This window comes from Phytophthora sojae, assembly GCF_000149755.1.
Source record: "Phytophthora sojae unplaced genomic scaffold PHYSOscaffold_6, whole genome shotgun sequence".
Lineage (NCBI taxonomy): Eukaryota > Oomycota > Peronosporomycetes > Peronosporales > Peronosporaceae > Phytophthora > Phytophthora sojae.
Window position 1 is genome coordinate 2,849,099 of NW_009258120.1, and position 16,978 is coordinate 2,866,076.

The 16,978-nt window shown below is 50.1% G+C and overlaps 7 protein-coding genes across 7 annotated transcripts; 2 read left to right on the forward strand and 5 right to left on the reverse strand.

Annotated features, from left to right (window-relative positions):
- Positions 1 to 1,277: 1,277 nt before the first annotated feature.
- Positions 1,278 to 3,789, forward strand: PHYSODRAFT_303159 (hypothetical protein; the record flags this gene model as incomplete). Its single annotated transcript, XM_009532874.1, has 5 exons — positions 1,278 to 1,669; positions 1,747 to 2,001; positions 2,078 to 2,143; positions 2,223 to 3,066; positions 3,622 to 3,789. 5 exons carry the CDS (start codon positions 1,278 to 1,280, stop codon positions 3,787 to 3,789), a joined length of 1,725 nt encoding a protein of 574 aa, XP_009531169.1.
- Positions 3,790 to 3,886: 97 nt separating this feature from the next.
- Positions 3,887 to 7,865, reverse strand: PHYSODRAFT_347055 (hypothetical protein; the record flags this gene model as incomplete). The annotated part of the gene is made up of 7 exons (XM_009532875.1): positions 3,887 to 5,286; positions 5,371 to 5,496; positions 5,565 to 5,705; positions 5,766 to 5,867; positions 5,948 to 6,396; positions 7,109 to 7,330; positions 7,410 to 7,865. The coding sequence occupies 7 exons, from the start codon at positions 7,863 to 7,865 to the stop codon at positions 3,978 to 3,980; spliced, it is 2,805 nt and encodes a 934-aa protein (XP_009531170.1). The 3' UTR covers positions 3,887 to 3,977.
- Positions 7,866 to 8,718: 853 nt separating this feature from the next.
- PHYSODRAFT_249428 (hypothetical protein) lies at positions 8,719 to 9,083 on the forward strand (the record flags this gene model as incomplete). Its single annotated transcript, XM_009532876.1, has 2 exons — positions 8,719 to 8,976; positions 9,033 to 9,083. 2 exons carry the CDS (start codon positions 8,719 to 8,721, stop codon positions 9,081 to 9,083), a joined length of 309 nt encoding a protein of 102 aa, XP_009531171.1.
- Positions 9,084 to 11,058: 1,975 nt separating this feature from the next.
- On the reverse strand, positions 11,059 to 11,736 carry PHYSODRAFT_512430 (hypothetical protein; the record flags this gene model as incomplete). Its single annotated transcript, XM_009532877.1, has 2 exons — positions 11,059 to 11,311; positions 11,453 to 11,736. 2 exons carry the CDS (start codon positions 11,734 to 11,736, stop codon positions 11,059 to 11,061), a joined length of 537 nt encoding a protein of 178 aa, XP_009531172.1.
- A 390-nt stretch (positions 11,737 to 12,126) lies between these two features.
- On the reverse strand, positions 12,127 to 12,553 carry PHYSODRAFT_380132 (hypothetical protein; the record flags this gene model as incomplete). The annotated part of the gene is made up of 2 exons (XM_009532878.1): positions 12,127 to 12,292; positions 12,363 to 12,553. Coding segments are annotated over 2 exons (357 nt in total), but the record flags the coding sequence as incomplete, so codon positions are not given.
- A 145-nt stretch (positions 12,554 to 12,698) lies between these two features.
- PHYSODRAFT_511385 (hypothetical protein) lies at positions 12,699 to 12,869 on the reverse strand (the record flags this gene model as incomplete). The annotated part of the gene is made up of 1 exon (XM_009532879.1): positions 12,699 to 12,869. A coding segment is annotated over one exon (171 nt), but the record flags the coding sequence as incomplete, so codon positions are not given.
- Positions 12,870 to 13,199: 330 nt separating this feature from the next.
- PHYSODRAFT_512606 (hypothetical protein) lies at positions 13,200 to 13,421 on the reverse strand (the record flags this gene model as incomplete). Its single annotated transcript, XM_009532880.1, has 1 exon — positions 13,200 to 13,421. A coding segment is annotated over one exon (222 nt), but the record flags the coding sequence as incomplete, so codon positions are not given.
- Between the last annotated feature and the right edge of the window lie 3,557 nt (positions 13,422 to 16,978).

A 16,978-nucleotide genomic window follows, 5' to 3' on the forward strand; every position in this document is an offset into this window, starting at 1 on the left:
CTCTGACAGCGGAAGTTGAAGTGAATCCCCCAACGCGTCGACCAGAGAGAGAGCGGTTTTCCCAAAAGTATCAGCTCGGCCAACACCTCTCTCACGAACTGCATTGCCGTTTTCGCTGCTTGATAGACCCACATCACTTCTGAACCGAACAAGTCGGCGCCGATTGCTGGCACAATGCATGGGCGGCGTACATGTATTTTCTTGACATTGATGCGCCGCACCGCAAAAAGCACATTCCCGTCTGCCTGCTGGCGCTGCAGTCGTCGAGTGTCGCCGCCGAGGCGAGGCGCCAAGTGAAGTGGACATCCCAGTGACGTCTTCTCCCCTCCACGACCTCGCCCACCCTCCTCCGAACTGAAAAAAGCGCGCGGCACAGCCCACAGATCGACCCTTGCAGAGGCGCGGCCGGCCAAAGCTCCGGCCACTTCTCGCCGCAATCATCACGGCAACGCAACGGGACTCGCCAAGCAGCTTTCAAAAGGCAACAAGTCAGCACGGCTAGCCAGTCGCGCATCAACAATCTATAGCGTGTGTCCGTCTTGTTTCTCCCCATAAATGAGCCCCCAAGCTCGATTTTTATGCTCTAAGTACCACTTTCAACTGACCGCAGGAAGCCCCTATACACAAATACCTCTACAACTACATAGGAGACGGCTTACATCACACATCTAATATCGCGTTTACGGTTACCTAGCCCACTGTTCGTTCTCCACACATCAAGTTTCATCACCCTGCAATTATCAGGATAGACGAACGTAGCTGCTCGAGGATCCCGTGCCCGTCAACTTCATGCAGACGATCGGCGGGATGGTGTCGCCGCTCATGGCTGTCCAAGACCCGCCGCCACGCCACCGCGCCGACCTCGCAGCAGAAAGCGCGTGGCGATTCACCCCACCAAAAAGAGCCTTCTCCCCCCTCAGTCTCCAAACGTCCACTTCGCCGCTGCTTTCTCTCTCTTCTGCGGTGCAGTGCAGTCCCCTCGAACTGATTTCGTTCCACTTGACCAGCTGCACAGCGAGTCGAACGGCCCGCAGCGAGTGGCGTCGAGCGTGGCGGTGGCGTTGGGTGCAGCAGCGTTAGTGCCTCGCTCAAAGTTGGAAGAAAAAGGCAGCGCCGTCACCTGCCAAAGCTCTCGGACTAAGAGGCTGCGAGGCAGGGAATCAATTGGGATTTTCCAGGCTCCGAGCTCAATTGGGGGATCGGAATCGCAATAGTCCGTCATGGATCGAGCCCGCAGGACTCGCAGGAGACAGGAGGCGCCACGGGCTCCGTCGACCATGAAGGCGGGCGCTGCAGCGGCGGTGCTGCTGCTGATTCAGGGGGTGGCGGGACAATCGTGCGGATTGACGGCGTCGACGCTGTCCACGAGCTGCAGCGACGCGTGCGCGCAGTATGAGCCGTGCGTGGCCTACAGCTCCTGCCCCGCAGGCGCGACGTGCGTGGCAACAGACCAGTGCGCGATCCAGTGCTTCTCGAAGCCGTTGGACGATACCAACGCGTTCACGTTCTTGGTGGAGTTCGGCTCGTACGAGAGCAGCAGGGAGAAAGCAGGCAGCGCCGGATCTTCGCTGGATGGAGGGCAGGACGAGACGGAGACGTACGCGGCGGCGAGCAACGACGCCGTCTCCAATATTAGCACTATCGAGCTGCAGCCGACGGTGACGTCATTGTGAGTCATTTGGATTGATACAGATGGAGTTTCGGGGTCTAGAGCTGTGGCTAACCACTGTAATTTGTTGGCTGCAGCGTGTTAGCAGGCGGTTCAAACAGCAATTCCTCCGTCAAGGGCAAGGTGGCCAAGGTGACCTTCGGCTCCGACGTCATCTCCGCGCAATCCAACGTCTCGAGCGTCGCGCTGCGCAGTCTAGACTTGTCCGCGGACGCTACGCTGCAGCAGCTCCCGGTTATTCTCCCGACGGCGCTGCAGAAATTGAGTCTCGCCAATACGCTCCTATCGGCGTTTCCGAGTCTTGTAGCGAACTTTACCAGTCTCCAGACCCTGTAAGTTTCCATTTTAGAGCTCAGGTTAGCTCATTATTACCCATCGTGAACTAACAATCTTTTTTTTGTCGATCAGGGATCTGGCCAATAACTATATCACGGAGATCGCCGCAACAGCAGCGCTTAACTCACTTGCGCACCTGTACGTGGCGAGTATTGCGCAGGATTTGTCTGATAATTGGGAACCACGGCTTACATTTGGCTGTTTATTCACTTTTCAGGTGTTTCCTGAACAATGAGCTCAGTGCTTTTCGGGCGGTTTTTCCGAACCTCGAGACGCTGGACCTGAGTAACAACAACCTCACGGATATTCCAGCGACCATCTACATCCACGACAGCCTGGCAGAGCTGCGGATGAAGGGCAACCCGCTCGAGTCTCCGTGGTTCACAAAGTCCGAAGCAGATTTTCTAGCGCAGCTCTCGACTCTGGATCTGGAGAATTCCGACTTTACCAAGCCCATTGACAGCTGCAGTGCAGCCAACCGACTTGCGGTGCATTCCTTGACTGTTTGCATTTCGGATGCCGGGAACGACGACGACACGGACAGCAGCGACGAGGTCACCACAGGCTCTTCGTCTTCGAGCTCGGACGTGTTCGTTATTGTCGGCGCTATCGTGGGCGGTCTGCTGGTTCTTGGCGGCGTGGTGTTTGCTGGCGTTTGGCTGTACCGGAGGCGAGTGAGAAGGCCACAGACCCGACGCTCCAAGATTGTTCGCGAGTCGTACTTTGGTGGTGTGTCACCCCCTCTAGCTCGATCCCCTGTTGACAAGGGGTATCGCGGTGGCCGCCGCACTCCTGTGAGCGGAGGACCGCGATTCTGCTCGAACGACTACGAAGAGGAAGATAGCTACTCCTCGCCAAGAATATCGACACGCAGTACGCACAGTAACAACAGTTCGATGGCCTATTCCTTGTGGAACGATGAGGAGTTGCTGTCACTTCAGGTCAAGTACGAGGAGATCGAGGATATCGGAACTATTGGCAGTGGAGCGTTTGGAATTATTTGGCTTGTGAAGTACCGAGGAAATCAACTCCTCGCTTCGAAGCGGCTTCGGTCCGATCAGGTTACTAAACAGCGAACGCAGGCGTTCATCGAGGAGATCAAGATGGTGGCACCTTTCGATCACCCGAACATTGTGCGTCTCGTTGGGTGTGCGTGGACCATTGAGACGGATCTTCAGGCTCTCTTCGAGTACATGGAGAACGGAGACCTACGTGACTATCTGGTGGACCCGAACTCCCCTCGCCACTGGAGCCAGGAGTTGTTGCAACTGGCTGTGGACATCATCGAGGCGCTTGTGTACGTGCACTCGTTCACGCCGCCGTTGGTGCACCGCGACCTCAAGTCGCGCAACGTGCTGCTTTCGGGCGAGATGCAGGCCAAGGTGACGGACTTTGGAGCTTCACGATACAAGTCGATGGATGAGACCATGACTGCAGCGGTGGGTACTGGGCGTTGGCTGGCGCCCGAGGTGATCTCGGGCAGCAGCAACTACGACCAGTCTGTGGACGTGTTCTCGTTCGGAGTCGTCTTGTCCGAGATGGACACGCACACGATTCCCTACGACGACGTGCGTGGTGCCAATGGCAACAGGTTGAATGACATCGCCATTCTCCAGCTCGTGGCTACAGGTCAGCTCCGTCCGAGATTTGGCGCAAGTTGTCCGCCAGAGCTTCGTATGCTGGCCGAGCGCTGCCTCGCGCAGGACCCTGAAGAGCGTCCACCAGCTCATGTCGTGGCGTACGAGTTGCGAGTCATCCAGCGCTCTCACTACACGCTGCTGTAGGGGGGATAGATATCATGGTGTTAGTTTAGTTTTGGGCATGGGAATGACACGATGAAGTGTGCATCCAAGACAAACATTAATCTTAAGTATAAGTATGAAAACGTTCATTGGTGCTCGTAGGCTAGCAATGAAGCTCTCCTGCAGTGAACTTACATTGAATTCTTGGCTTTGACGACCAGTAAGTGAAGTTAATAGATCGCTCCCGATTTCTGCAGCGTCCGCAGTGCGAATGCCACTTCAACGGCCGTGGGACGGGCTTGAGGGTCGTAGGCCATGCAGCGTCTCGCCAGCTCTTGAAGCTCTGGAGGACACTGCGGCCCGAACGTCGGCAGCAACCTGCCGGACGCCACCAGCTGAAGAATTGCGACGTCGGCGAGAGGGTTCCCACCAGCTCCACGGGCGTCTTCGTACGGGAGCATGTGCGTATCCAGCTCGGACAGCACGACACCCAGCGCGAAGATATCGCTGGTCTGGTCGTAGTCTCTGTTGCCCGCGATTACCTCGGGAGCTAGCCAGCGACCAGTGCCCACGCCACTTGTCATCGTGTTGTTCGCCGAGCGTACACGAGCAACGCCAAAGTCACTCAAGTGTCCCCGCATGTCTTCAGACAGCAGGACGTTGCGTGACTTGAGGTCGCGGTGAACGATCGGAGGCGTGAACGAGTGCACGTAGACCAACGCCTCTGTGATGTCCGCAGCAAGCTGCAATTTCTCGGTGTTCCAGTTCCTGGGGGACGACTTGGTCTTCTCAAGGTACGTTCGCAGGTCGCCGTTCGACATGTACTCGAACATGGCTTGTAGATCGCTCTCAATGGTCCAGGCGACACCGAGCAGCTGCACTACACGAGGGTGGTCCAATGTAGCGCACAGTTTGATCTCAGCGATGAAGCTCTGTGTGTTTTCGTACGTGGCCTCGCCCTTCTTCAATCGCTTGCAAGCCACGAGTTTATTCTTGCGGTATTTGGCAAGATAAACAACCCCAAAGGCTCCAGTTCCAAGCTTGCGCACGTCTTCAATGTCGTCGGGATTCACTTGCAGCGACAGCAACTCCTGGTCGTTCCAGAGCGACAATCCGCCTCCAGCCGATCTGTCCGAATAGCCTGTAGCGGTCCCGAATCCCTTTCCTCGGGCCTTACGTCTGCGGTAGCAGAAGAACGCAATACCTGCCAGTACCACAACCACGAGAGCACCGACGATACCACCCACGATAGCTCCGACGTTGCTACTGCTGCCTCCACCCGAACTGGAAGAACTCCCAGCACTTCCTGTGCTGGTGCACACTGCCACACCACTGATCTTCACTTGCGCCGACTCCGAGCACGAGGACACGTCACCGAACGTGTCGATGGTGAAAGTCTTCAGGTTCTGCAGGAACGTGACTTGGTCTGTTGTCAGTGAGACCCCAGTGAACGAGTTGTCACTGAGGTTGAGATACTTCAACTTGGGCATGTCGAAGATGTTCGACGGGATCTCAGTCAACGTGTTCCCCGACAAATCGCTGCAAAAAATCCAGTTAGATCAAAGAAAATAAGTCACTCATACAGCAACTGGAAGCTAAGCAAGCACACAGAACAATTCGTACAGGTTCGTCATGTTGGGGAAGTTGCCACTGCAGGCCGTCAACGCATTCGTAGACAAGTTCAGCGTCTCCATCGTATCATGGGAAAACTTGACCGGGTAGTCCTTGAAGTAGTTCTGCGAGAAATCCCTGTTTCCATCCCCATACGCGTCAGCCCACACATCTCAAAACAAAAACAATAAAAACCTTCTACTCACACGTGCACGACGGACGTCATGAACTCCAGATCCGCCGGGTACGTGCTCAACAAGCAGTTGGACATCGTGAAGCTCTCGACATTCGTCGTCGGGAACGTCGACTGCGGTGGGTCCACGTCAAACCCAAGGTTCACCATCGTACTACAACAAAACTCAAATCAGTTCTCCCACCCTAAAGCCCCATCCACCACATTCACGTACATGTTCTTCAACTGCGTGTTACTGGACAAGAACTCGGCGCTGAGCTTCACTTGGGATACTTTTCCCCTCACGCCCCACACACTCGTTCCCCCTACAAACATCCTTCAACATAAGTAGTAAAAAACAATAAAAAATAAGAACCACATATAATAAATAAATAAATCCCCACCACCACAACGTACGCCGTCGTCGTATCCGTGAGGAACGTCAGCGGTTCCATCTCTTCAAACACCAGGTTGGATTCGCTCGGGTAAAGCTCGGTCTCGTCCACTTCACTTGCCAGTTGCGAGTCGACCGTGCTGGCCTGGGAGCTGGTCCAGTTGGCCTCCCACTTGCTCTGCTCGCTGCCGTACGGGATGAAGAAGACGTAGTCGCTGAACTGCACGGCCCCGTTGGCTGCAAAGTCGCTGGGCCCGTTGGTGAAGCACTCGAAGGCGCACGAGTCGCCGCTGGAGCCACTGGAGCTGCTGGAGCTGCTGGCGTTGCCGCTGTCCGTGACGCACGTGCCGAAGGTCGTGGCGTTGCAGGCCGCGTCCGCGGCGAAGGCGATGCAGGGGCGCCCCTCGTAGCACTGCGAGCTGCAGTCCGACGTCAGCGCCGTCGTGTCGCGGCTGCAGGCCGCGTCCGCCGCCTTCACCAGCAGCGACAATAACAGCACTAGTACGCGCATATGGAGGGAGGAGGATCTAGTGGTGCTGGCCCAAATCGGCGTGTGGAGTGTGGTGCACTACGAGCTTTTTTTCTGTCTGGCGAGGGGCCAGTTGAACCCAGTGAAGTGTGGAAGTGAAGTCGACCGATAGGTTGATAAAAGGGATGAGTTGCATGGCAGAGGGCTGGGCAGGTTTCGACTCAGATGGTGTGGGGACCGCCATGTGGAACTGCAGGAAGGGGCCTGGAGGCTGCATGTACATGTACTCGGCGCGAACGCTTTGGAGGGTCCATTTGCTGCTTGATGGTTGGTGGTGTAGGCTTCCCAGGGATGCAGCCATACTTCATGATGAAGTGACTGGTACGGGCGTTGGCGTTGGCAGCCAACTTGGCTCGAGTTGATACTCGGTATCAACTCGACGATCCAGCGGAGGACAATACGCTGAACATGTACACGCAGACACGGGCAATTACTTACTTAAGTATTGCCCGATGTGCCGTCGCCTCAAACTTCCTGCTCACGATGAAGCCTGAACCTCCTCTTTTCAGGACATTCAGCTTTGGAAAATTCAATCGCGGTGGTGTCAACCGACACGTTCATATATTGCGCCTTCCAACCTACGCACAGCACCAGCTACGCCGCATTTCAAGCAAGTGGCCGCCGCGCTAATTAGGGCCCTTAGCGCGGCGGCCACTTGCTTGAAATGCTCAAAGTACGGAGCGTAAGCTCTCGCCCCCGACGCCGAGTCCATGCCCAACATTTTCCTCACGTAGCTGGCCGACTTGCCTGTTTCCGCCCAGATCTCGACTCGCGCCGTCAATTCCGCCGGCGTGGCCTTCTCGCTCACGAACTTGGGCATCAGATACCCAGAGCCTATCGTCGACTCGACGTTCTCGTCGAACGCCTTGACGTAGTTCTTGTAGATCCGGAATCCTTCAGTGTTCTTGATATCTTTGAGCCTCTCAACGCTGACTCGCTCGAAGCCCATACCCGACCAGCCAATCCTTCTCAATCGTCGCCTTATACTTCAAAAACAACTTGTAGTTCTTGTGGGACGTTAGCTCAGCTCCGGACAGCCCCTCCAGACCCATCTTCTTCTTGACGTAGCTTGCAGGCTTTTTGAAGTCGCGCCACCACGCCATTTTCAGCTTCATAGGGATCTTGTCGGAGATTTTCGACACAATCGAAGACACGCCACCTGCTCTCTCTTCCGTCTCATTTGGTTCACTCTTAGCATCTTCATCGACGGCGCGGTCGTCTTGGTCGGGCGTTTGAGCGACACGTAGTACTCGATTCTGTTTGGCGTTGCTGTAACCTGTAGTAGTGGACAGATCCGTGAGTGGAGATTCCTTCAACGTCAGGGCCTCTCTGGCTCCAGTGGACACCGAGAGCACCTCGGTGACCAGGAGAATAGTAGCCATCACCACCATCCCAGCACAACGGCAGCGCATGGTGAACAGCGAAAGTAAATTCCAAACTGACCATATACACCAAGAAAACGATGGGGCCGAGTGCTGAAGACTTTGGTAATACATATAATGATTTCGCTCGATTACTATCCTGATTATTATATGGCGCTCCCCAGCGAATGTGAATAAACCGAATTCCCAGTCATTTCGGTCTACCGGTCTGGGAAGCGTTCGTTTAGTGGAAGACATCGAGCTTTCTACCGGCTGCATATGCGTACAGTATTAGCACAGTCGTCAATTACTTACCTACATGTGCATCTGATCTGTCTGATGAGTAATTATACTACATGTAGTTCTAGTGTGCACGATTATTGCTTCCATAAATTCGAAATGACTCAATAGTAACTAATTTAGTAGCAAATGTACTACTAGTTGTACTAAGTACTACTTCGAGTACTTCTAGTAACGTAGTAATATGTTTATCGAGATGATACTTCACTTCCATTCATGGTCTTTACTGGTGGTGAAGGCCACTGACCGTGTTCGACTTGCACACCCCAGTCGAGCTCGATTCAAAAAGGACTGGTTTTGGACAAATTGTTGGCTTGGATTCGAATGGCGTTACAGCAACCATATGACGACAACACGACAGAAATTAAAGCAACCACAAGGCCTAAAGCAACCCTAAAACTAACTGGCACCCGGTAATTTATTTTAAATGACGCGTAAATGACAGGGACACGTCGCCCTCGTCATGGTCTTGCTACATATATATCTAAATTTAGACACGTCGTGGTGGCGTCTAACTGATGTTCTCTACACAGCAATACGTGAAACACATGACAATATGTGTCCCACATTTTCAACACTTAGCAGATTTTGAGCGACAGCAAAAATGGAGAAGAAATCGCTGGCACATGAGCTGGTGCGCGCGAGAATCGCCGAGATTGCACTCCTCAAGAAGAAGCTGGATGAGCTTACCGAGCATCTGGAAAAGCTTCTGGCAGCGCAGCTACAGATCCAAGCCCTCGTCGAAGATCGCGAAGAGAACAGCTATGCGTTAGCAGCCGTCTTGGGCGATGAAGGGGCCGACCAAGGTGGTCTCACCGCAGAGGACGACGCTGTTTCCCTCGATGTTCTACTGGAGCTGGCAGTGCGAAAAATGAAAGACTTATGCAGCATAGACTCTGTATTTAAAGGTAAATACAGACTGTGGTGTTTATCAGAGCTGGTTCTGTAGCTGCTGATGAATCTGGCTAGCTTTAGCGACGTCGCGTTCAGAGAGATGACGTTCTTGGGAGTAACACATGATGACCCACAGCATTTTCAATCGCATCACCTTGACGTCGTTCTTGGAAATTCTAGAAAGTTGCATCTGCAAGTTCCCCATAAGATAGCTGTGGGCTTGGGCTACTACCATTACACCACAGCTAGCAAAATCAGGTTGTTGAGGGGCACAGATCCACTCAATCGGATCGAAGAAAAGATGGCCGCGGGGGTCAGAAGCCTTGTGCCACCGCTCCACATAACCACGAAGCCCCTCCTTTCCTTCATTTTCTTTGTCTTTCGGAATTCCAGTCCACACGATTTCCATTTCATGGTGATAGTCATCATCAATGAGCGGCTCGTACATGTAAACATACACCCGAAGCTTGCTTGTTTTTGCCGTGTAGCGTAGGCGAAGGATAATTACCTCCCGTGGTCTGCGTGCAGATTAACGGGGTGGATAATAAAATATGTTGCTGCAAGTGCTGTCTTAGGGAGATTTGGCCATCCGATAGCCCATGTCAGTGATGACAGCACATGGCACTTCCCCACCGATCTAGCAAGGGTCTCCAAGCAAAAGTCCACAGGGCTATCATTTAGCCATCCACGACAGATCCCTCCCACGATGTTGTCAAAGCTGATCAGGACTTTGTTGGAGAGCGTCACAAATTCAGTGCGTAGCCGACTTGAAGTAAACTTTGAGATAATTTCGTTCGCTAGACCTTGGTGCCGCTCGGGAACAGCATCACGCGGTAGTCCTGCAGTTGCTGTCTCCGCAGCGAAAAGATCCACGATGGAGTCAACTTTACGCCAATCTTGCTCCAGCCACTTTCGGTCCTTCAACCATGAGGTACATTTCGCCTTGATCGCGTAGAATCCTGTTAGAGCACCTACATATTGTCTAGAAACATAAGCATGTTAAAGCAACCCTATTAAAGCAACCATATCGCTAAAGCAACCATACCCGCTAAATTTCCACAGTTTTGGATCAATCGCCAAGACGACGTCGAGAACAAGTCCTTGCTTCTTGGCCTTTTCATCCAGTACAATTGGCTGCTTCTCCTTCCGGGTAGTAGTCGTTGCTGCCTGCATTGATAGGGCGAGGTCTTGTGGAATTACAAATGTGTGCATGTAGTCCGCAGGTCGTACAATTTCCCAATGACAATCAACCTTCCGAGCTCTTAGATAGGCATCCTCCAGCTGAACAGGATACTTCGACAGCATCTCCATCACGCGCTTCAGATTTGAGGTGTTTCTGGCCCAAATCAGGAACTGATCCAAAGTCACGGCAAGTTCAGTGGGGTACTTGTGAACAGCAAGACGGTCGGCTTTGAGACTGATCGTAGTTTGCCTCAGCTGTTTCGGAGTTGACCTTGACTTTCCTTGGCTTGGTGGCTTAGGAACTCTAACGACATCGACCTGGCGCACGTGCGACTCTGTGTCAGGCTTCGTAGAGCTTGAAACCTTGTCACAGCTACTCATTCCGCAGCTGTCATGAGATTTCTCGTCGATGGGGGGTCGAATTGGAGATGACTGCGAAAGGTGAGTGCGTTGTGTCGGTAACATACTTTCGTCGGACTCGTAATCGCTACAATTCATGGTCATGGGGCCGCTTTCCAATGCGTCCATGAGCGTCATAGTCCCCATTGCCTCCACGGGGTCCAGAATGGAGTCTGAGACAGGTTCAGATACATCTTCTTCTTGCTTGCTATCTTCAGCAGATTCTGTAGAACTCGGTTGGGGGGCAGGGTTGACACGGTTGAGCCCTATGTCGATCGTTTCCTTCCAGGCACTTAGCTCTTGGTAGAAGTCTCCACTAGACAAATATGACAGGTGTTCCAATAGCGGTTCCAGCATCGCTTTTGTGTATGCGTATTTTTCAGCTGAAGACAATACAACCTGGTTTGCCCGTTCACCTCGCCGTAGCCGTACGTACGCAACTTGCTTCCTAGCTTTGGTTGGCGAAGCGTTACCCCCCCGCAGCATAAAGTGGTTGTTCTGGTTCAGCCCCCGTGTCGTTCGGCAACTTTACTTTCGGCAACCTTAACTTGGACATCTGCACAACTGGCTGTAATATTTCCGCTGCAGCCGTCAATTCGTTTCTCACTTCCAAGGTCTGGTACGTACTCCACCGATCATGAATTGCCATAGCTGGAAGCAGTTTGAAGCCATGCCCCTCGCGTGCTAAGTGCATAAGATGACGACATGGTAAATGGTGACTGCTATAAAATAGACAAGTACACGTCCACTCCACATCGTGACAGCGAAAGGTTTGATTCCCGCAATATATTTTTCATTGTGAAGGACTCGACGCTGTACGCTCACAAGTCGCATCTGCCATGAAGTTCACAAATCGTTCCCACTATTTTCTCACTTTCTCGAAGATGTCAGGGTACAGTCGAGTTGCTACCGTCCGGAGAAACATCGGTATGGTTTTAGGAACGGTCGAAGTCGAATGGTGCTGCGCGGTGACGAACCCGATCTGCTGAGTTATCATGATTTGATGCTGCACCAAGCCCGCAATAGTCTTGTCAATTCGTGTCTTGTGCCCCAACAGTATTTTCACTTGATTCCAGTTTGACTCGATCCTGTTCGTTGTAGTATTCCCAGCCGTGAAAAATTTGCTGCGAGCAAAGTTCGCCCACATGTCTCGACACGAATCCCAGTTCTTTTTAAAGTACGAGAATAAAGCTTGTTTCTTGTTGTCTTCGCAGTATTGCTTCAATGCACCGAAACTAGAATCGTAACCTGTCTCTGTGGAGCTGCATATGGTTTGTTTTCCAAAGTTAGCGTTACCACAAGAATCATAAATAGAACCTGTTGCGTACCTGTACAGCGTTTTTATCATCGGGTTGAGTAACTCGTCGCGTTCAGACACCTTCAGCTTGTATGGGGCCCGCTGCATCACCTTCTTCCAGTACGAAATGGCATGGAATTGACAAAGTAAAACTTTCGCAGCAGGAAATAGTGTTTTCAGCACCCTCCACTCAACGAAATCTTTGTCGATCACGATGGAGGATATCATCCGCCAACTTGGGTTCTTCTCTTGAAAATACTCCAGGATTGTTGTCATCATTGGAGCTCGTTGGTTGAGGCATATGAAGTCTACAACTGGGAACCCTCTAGCAGTAGCAGTTGTGACGACCAGACTCCCTGAAATATCCAACACACAACAGTAGAAAATTACTTTGTTAATAAGGTTGCTATATCATCGATATGGTTGCTATAACTACGCAAGGTTGCCGTAACAAATATAAAGTTGCTATACCGAACAACTCATACGCACCCAAGTGATAGCCCAAATTGTTCGTGCCGTGAGTGAAATCCATCGTAAGAGTGTCGCCCCAGCGCTCGAACATCAACTTCTGCACCTTTGTTTGTATCACGATACCGCATGTCACGTCCATTTGGTCTTGAATAACAAGGACGTCACTGCCGTCTAACTGGCGGATAGCTTGCAGCATGTCTTTCAAACGGGCCTCCGCTGCGTCGTGCCCCATAATACTGCGGATCAGATTACGGGTCTGTTGAGGTGTTATTTTGCAGCCTAGCAAACACACAAAGCGCGAACAGTAACGTAAGTATCACTTCAGCATATCATATATAAAACTATGCACCGGTTCTCTCATTCAGGAAGTTCGTGATGTGCTTGGAAGAAACACTAGCATCCGTTAAAGTCTTAACATCTTCGAGATCTTGCTCGTCCAACGGAAGTGTCTTTGTTGTCAGGTACAACGATGATTGCGTTCGGGTGGTCGGGTGCGTGTGGGTAAAGTTCTGATTATCAACAGCGACATGTGAGAAATACTAACAAAGCAAACACACGAAAGGCAGATACCTCGTTTCTTATGACAATTCGAAATTTGCCATTTTCCATCCGCTGAACGGTTGGTGTCATGCGTGCAGGACACCCGCAATAGTTGCGTGCAGGACACCCGCAATAGTTGCCTTTTCTATTGCGATGTCCCTTGGAGCGCGACGCATGCGAAACACCGTGTGTACAGCGGAGGACCTTGTGACTCCAATTAAAACGTGAAGGGATTTGGTCCCGATGCTTGCTGCATATGAAAGGGGTTTCGTTAATAACTTAAATTTCTCATCAAACAGAGGTCACACATACCTGTTGTACTGATTTCGTGTCTCCGAGCTTCGTACTCGAAACTTGAGGTGGTGCTTCTGCTTGTATATTTTCAAGTGTGCGTTGAACTTGCTCCAACTATTGATAATTGCTGGGGTAAAGGGCGGAACGGGGTTGATAATTTCTTCGCGCTCCTCGTTGATCTCCCGCAACTCGTCAAGGTGCTTGCTTGATCGCTTCTGCGGTATGTACTGCTTGTTCCGCTTGGATAAACGTGGGGCCGAATCAGCGTCGACAGACTCGTGAAGCTGCAGCTCCGCCTTACGCTTTTTCGCGAAAGATTGGGCTTCATCCCCAGCAGAAAGCTTGCATTTAGCCAGAGCGGTACCTATCGATTTCAAAGTGAATGTCAATATTAATGATAGCGCAAACTTTTTGCTTAAAACGACTTTAACGAGAATACCTGGTGTTTTCTTGCGTGCTGTGGCTTTCTTTCTCGGCTCGGGGCTCTGTTTGCGTGTCCTGCGTTCTAAACAAACTAAAAAAATACACAATACATTATCAGTTCAACTCAATAAGTATCAACAAGAATCCAAACGAGTCTTACCCGCTTCTGCTTCGTCTTCTGTGCTGGATTCTCCGTCGTCGTCTGGCTCCTGTTCATCGTCACTCGCCTCCTCTTCATCGTCGTCACCCTCCTCTTCATCGTCGTCACCCTCCTCTTCATCATCGTCACCCTCCTCTTCATCGCTATCGCTCTCCTCGTCATCATCGACCTCTTCTTCGTCTTCCTCCTCTTGGTAGCAATCCTCCGCCTCTTCGTCGCCGTTGTCTTCCTCATCCTCCTCATCCAGAACAAAGTCTTCGTCTTCGTCGTCGTCTTTTTCAATCCCGAGAGCGGCGTACATGTAGTTTAGCTCCTCGTTTACGTTCCGCAGCTTTCGGCCTAAACAATACATACCGACAGAATTCAAACAAAATGTGAGGCACGTAGATACTCTCGTTGCCACCAACATGGAGCATACTGATTACCGTTTATAATGGCTCCCCCCGCTGGAGCCATCGGCCCCCCCTCGCCGTTTGGTGCTTGACTGATTCGCGAGAGGTGCGTGCCCCACGTGGCCTCCGTTCAGCAGCGCGATTCTTAAAATGAGCGGCTGTGAGGTGGCGTACTTAATGGCATCGTAGCTAATCAGAAGCGCACTTTAGCGTGATTTGCGTACCTAAGGGCTTAATGGCAATTTAGACATTTAAATTACGCTCGGAATTTTTGAAATCCCTAAAAGCAACCATACATGTCTCAGAATGGCTAAAAGCAACCATACTTATGGTTGCTCTAACCACTCCCCTTGGATTCCAAGTTGGGAGGCACGTAGAAAAGGCAGGGTTATCCAGCCCGATTCATAATTTTGCCTATTTTAGGCCGTGTTCGACTTGCACACACCATTCGAGCTCGATTCAAAAAGGACTGGTTTCGGACAAATTGTTGGTTTGGAAGGCACGTAGAAAAGGCAGGCTTATCCAGCCCGATTCATAATTTTGCCTAGACCTGAATTTCAAATCCAGCTCTTTTGAGCTTATCGAGCTGGATCGCTTCTTGGGTGTTTCAGGTCGCAAACGAGCTGGATGAAGCAAATCCGGCTGCATTTGGCCTAAAACAACTGGATTGGATGCAAGTCGAACACGGCCTAAAGATTAGCACCCAAATTACAGCATGCATCCGTGTTGATTTGCCTAAAGCAGGGCTTTTATATTTTTGTAGCTCACGGTTATGTTGGGCCTTTCTTCATACTTCGCAGATATCCTAACAGGCCATAACTGCTCCAACAGAGCTGTAATTGAAATAAAGTTCTACACCCTAATAATTAATAATTGATTTTTGTTTTACAGGTGTGAGGTTTGAACCCGCTGCGTCATCAATAATAATCACATTTAGTAAAATACTCTCAAAAAAGTAAAAAGAGATATTCGACAGACTGTCATGTTTAAGATTTTTTGTACCTCACCAATCGCTGATGCTGATGCATTATCCAATGAGAGATATCACATTAGAGCAGTGTATTTTAGCCACTCGAAATTGGAGTTTTCTTTTCTTTTCAAAATAACTGCTAATTATTTTTTGTGCCGGAGAGCTTACTGCGGCCACGCGATGTATCATCTCGCATAACAGGTTATGAGTATATCTCTAAAAGCTTAGTAACTATTATGGTTAAACGTGGTTTGTTATTCTGGCTCAAATTATTTTATGACTTCAACATTTTTTAAAAACTGTCCACGTACTTCACCAAATAACGGATAGCGCCAAATAGCGTACACTTCCCGAATTGAATACCTCCTCTCAAATCTGATAGAATGTGCTCAGTACACAAAGCTACTGTACCTACGCCAATTTGTATACCTCAACCAAACCGTATAGAATGTTGAGTACACATGATTTTCTTGAAATGTATGTGAAATTTAGCATGTTTTATTGGCTAAGAGATGTCTTGAAATTGAAAATCACCCATTATTTTCCGTGTAAGTATTACTTTGTCAACTACGGCAAGCAAGATCCGGTTATTTTTATCTTTTTAAAGATCACAGTTTAAAAACTGACACTTGTCTTCGGTACTGTTTGCCATTTTTGCAACTTTATGCAAAATTACCGTAAGGTACCCAAAGAAAAATGGTTTTGGTTGTTGGTCCAAGTTCTGCTTGCATCTAACGGCATGAGAGGCGTTGTGAACAAACTCTGCGCAATCTATGGATGTCTCCATGGTTTGAAGACTAGTACATACGTTGGCAGGATGCCATCAAAGAAGTTTTGCAGAACGTAGCTAGCTCTACACACAATATCCAGACTTGAATGTGTCGGCCCTACTTTGGTAGTATACCCCCCCTCCTATTTGTATATCTTTCTAAATTTGACAAGTGTTCAATTCAACAGTATGCGGTATACAAATTCGCGTTTTCCGTTAAACGCGTTTTTATATGTTGCAACCGCACTAATTTGAACGTAAAAACGTCAATTTCCCCAATACGAAGATTTTATGATAAGATTTCGCTTTACACTGCGTGCTGGATGTCAGCTACCTACATTTTGTTTATATCATCCGTCAAGGGCTTCAGAGTGCGGTCATTTAGCTAAACGTATATATTGACGAAGTGCGATATTAACAATAGCTTTCTACTCCTAAAAATCCAGATTACTCTATTTTAAAAGCATTTTGAATTTTATTCTTGATCTAATTGGCTAATACTGAGTTATTTAATTAGGCGAAAACATTTTTAGCAAATCAAACTGAAAGGACTCTCTAAATTGCTTAAAACATACCATAGAATATTACGAAATACATGTATTTTGTGATTGATCGCCAGGTTTCAAGCTATACATATATTTGGTTTAAATATTAGTAAATTATTGAACTCAGACAGTTATAGCAAGCTTGGGCTCTCAAATTATATAGCACTGAAGGCAGTGTAGAGAGTGACATCGACAGTGATAGTGATGACAACGGGGATGAATTTAACGACATGAAGCCAAGTTATGGACACCGCGGATGCATCAGCGACTGGGGTTCGCGAAACTTTCTCGGCGATGGTTGCTAGAGCTGTAATGGTTCTCGCTGTGGTGGTCAACACGCTCATGGTGGAGCACGTGGGCCGTGGTTTCGCAAGCACCAGCTCGACTAATTGGTTTTCGTGCTATGTATTTGCTGTGACGCCCTGACCACACGCGATCGCGACGGCAACTTGGTGTTTTCCAAGATTGACATTTGGTAATGACCCTACCGTCTGGGACGGTTTTTATCTTTGCAAGCTTGGATTTACA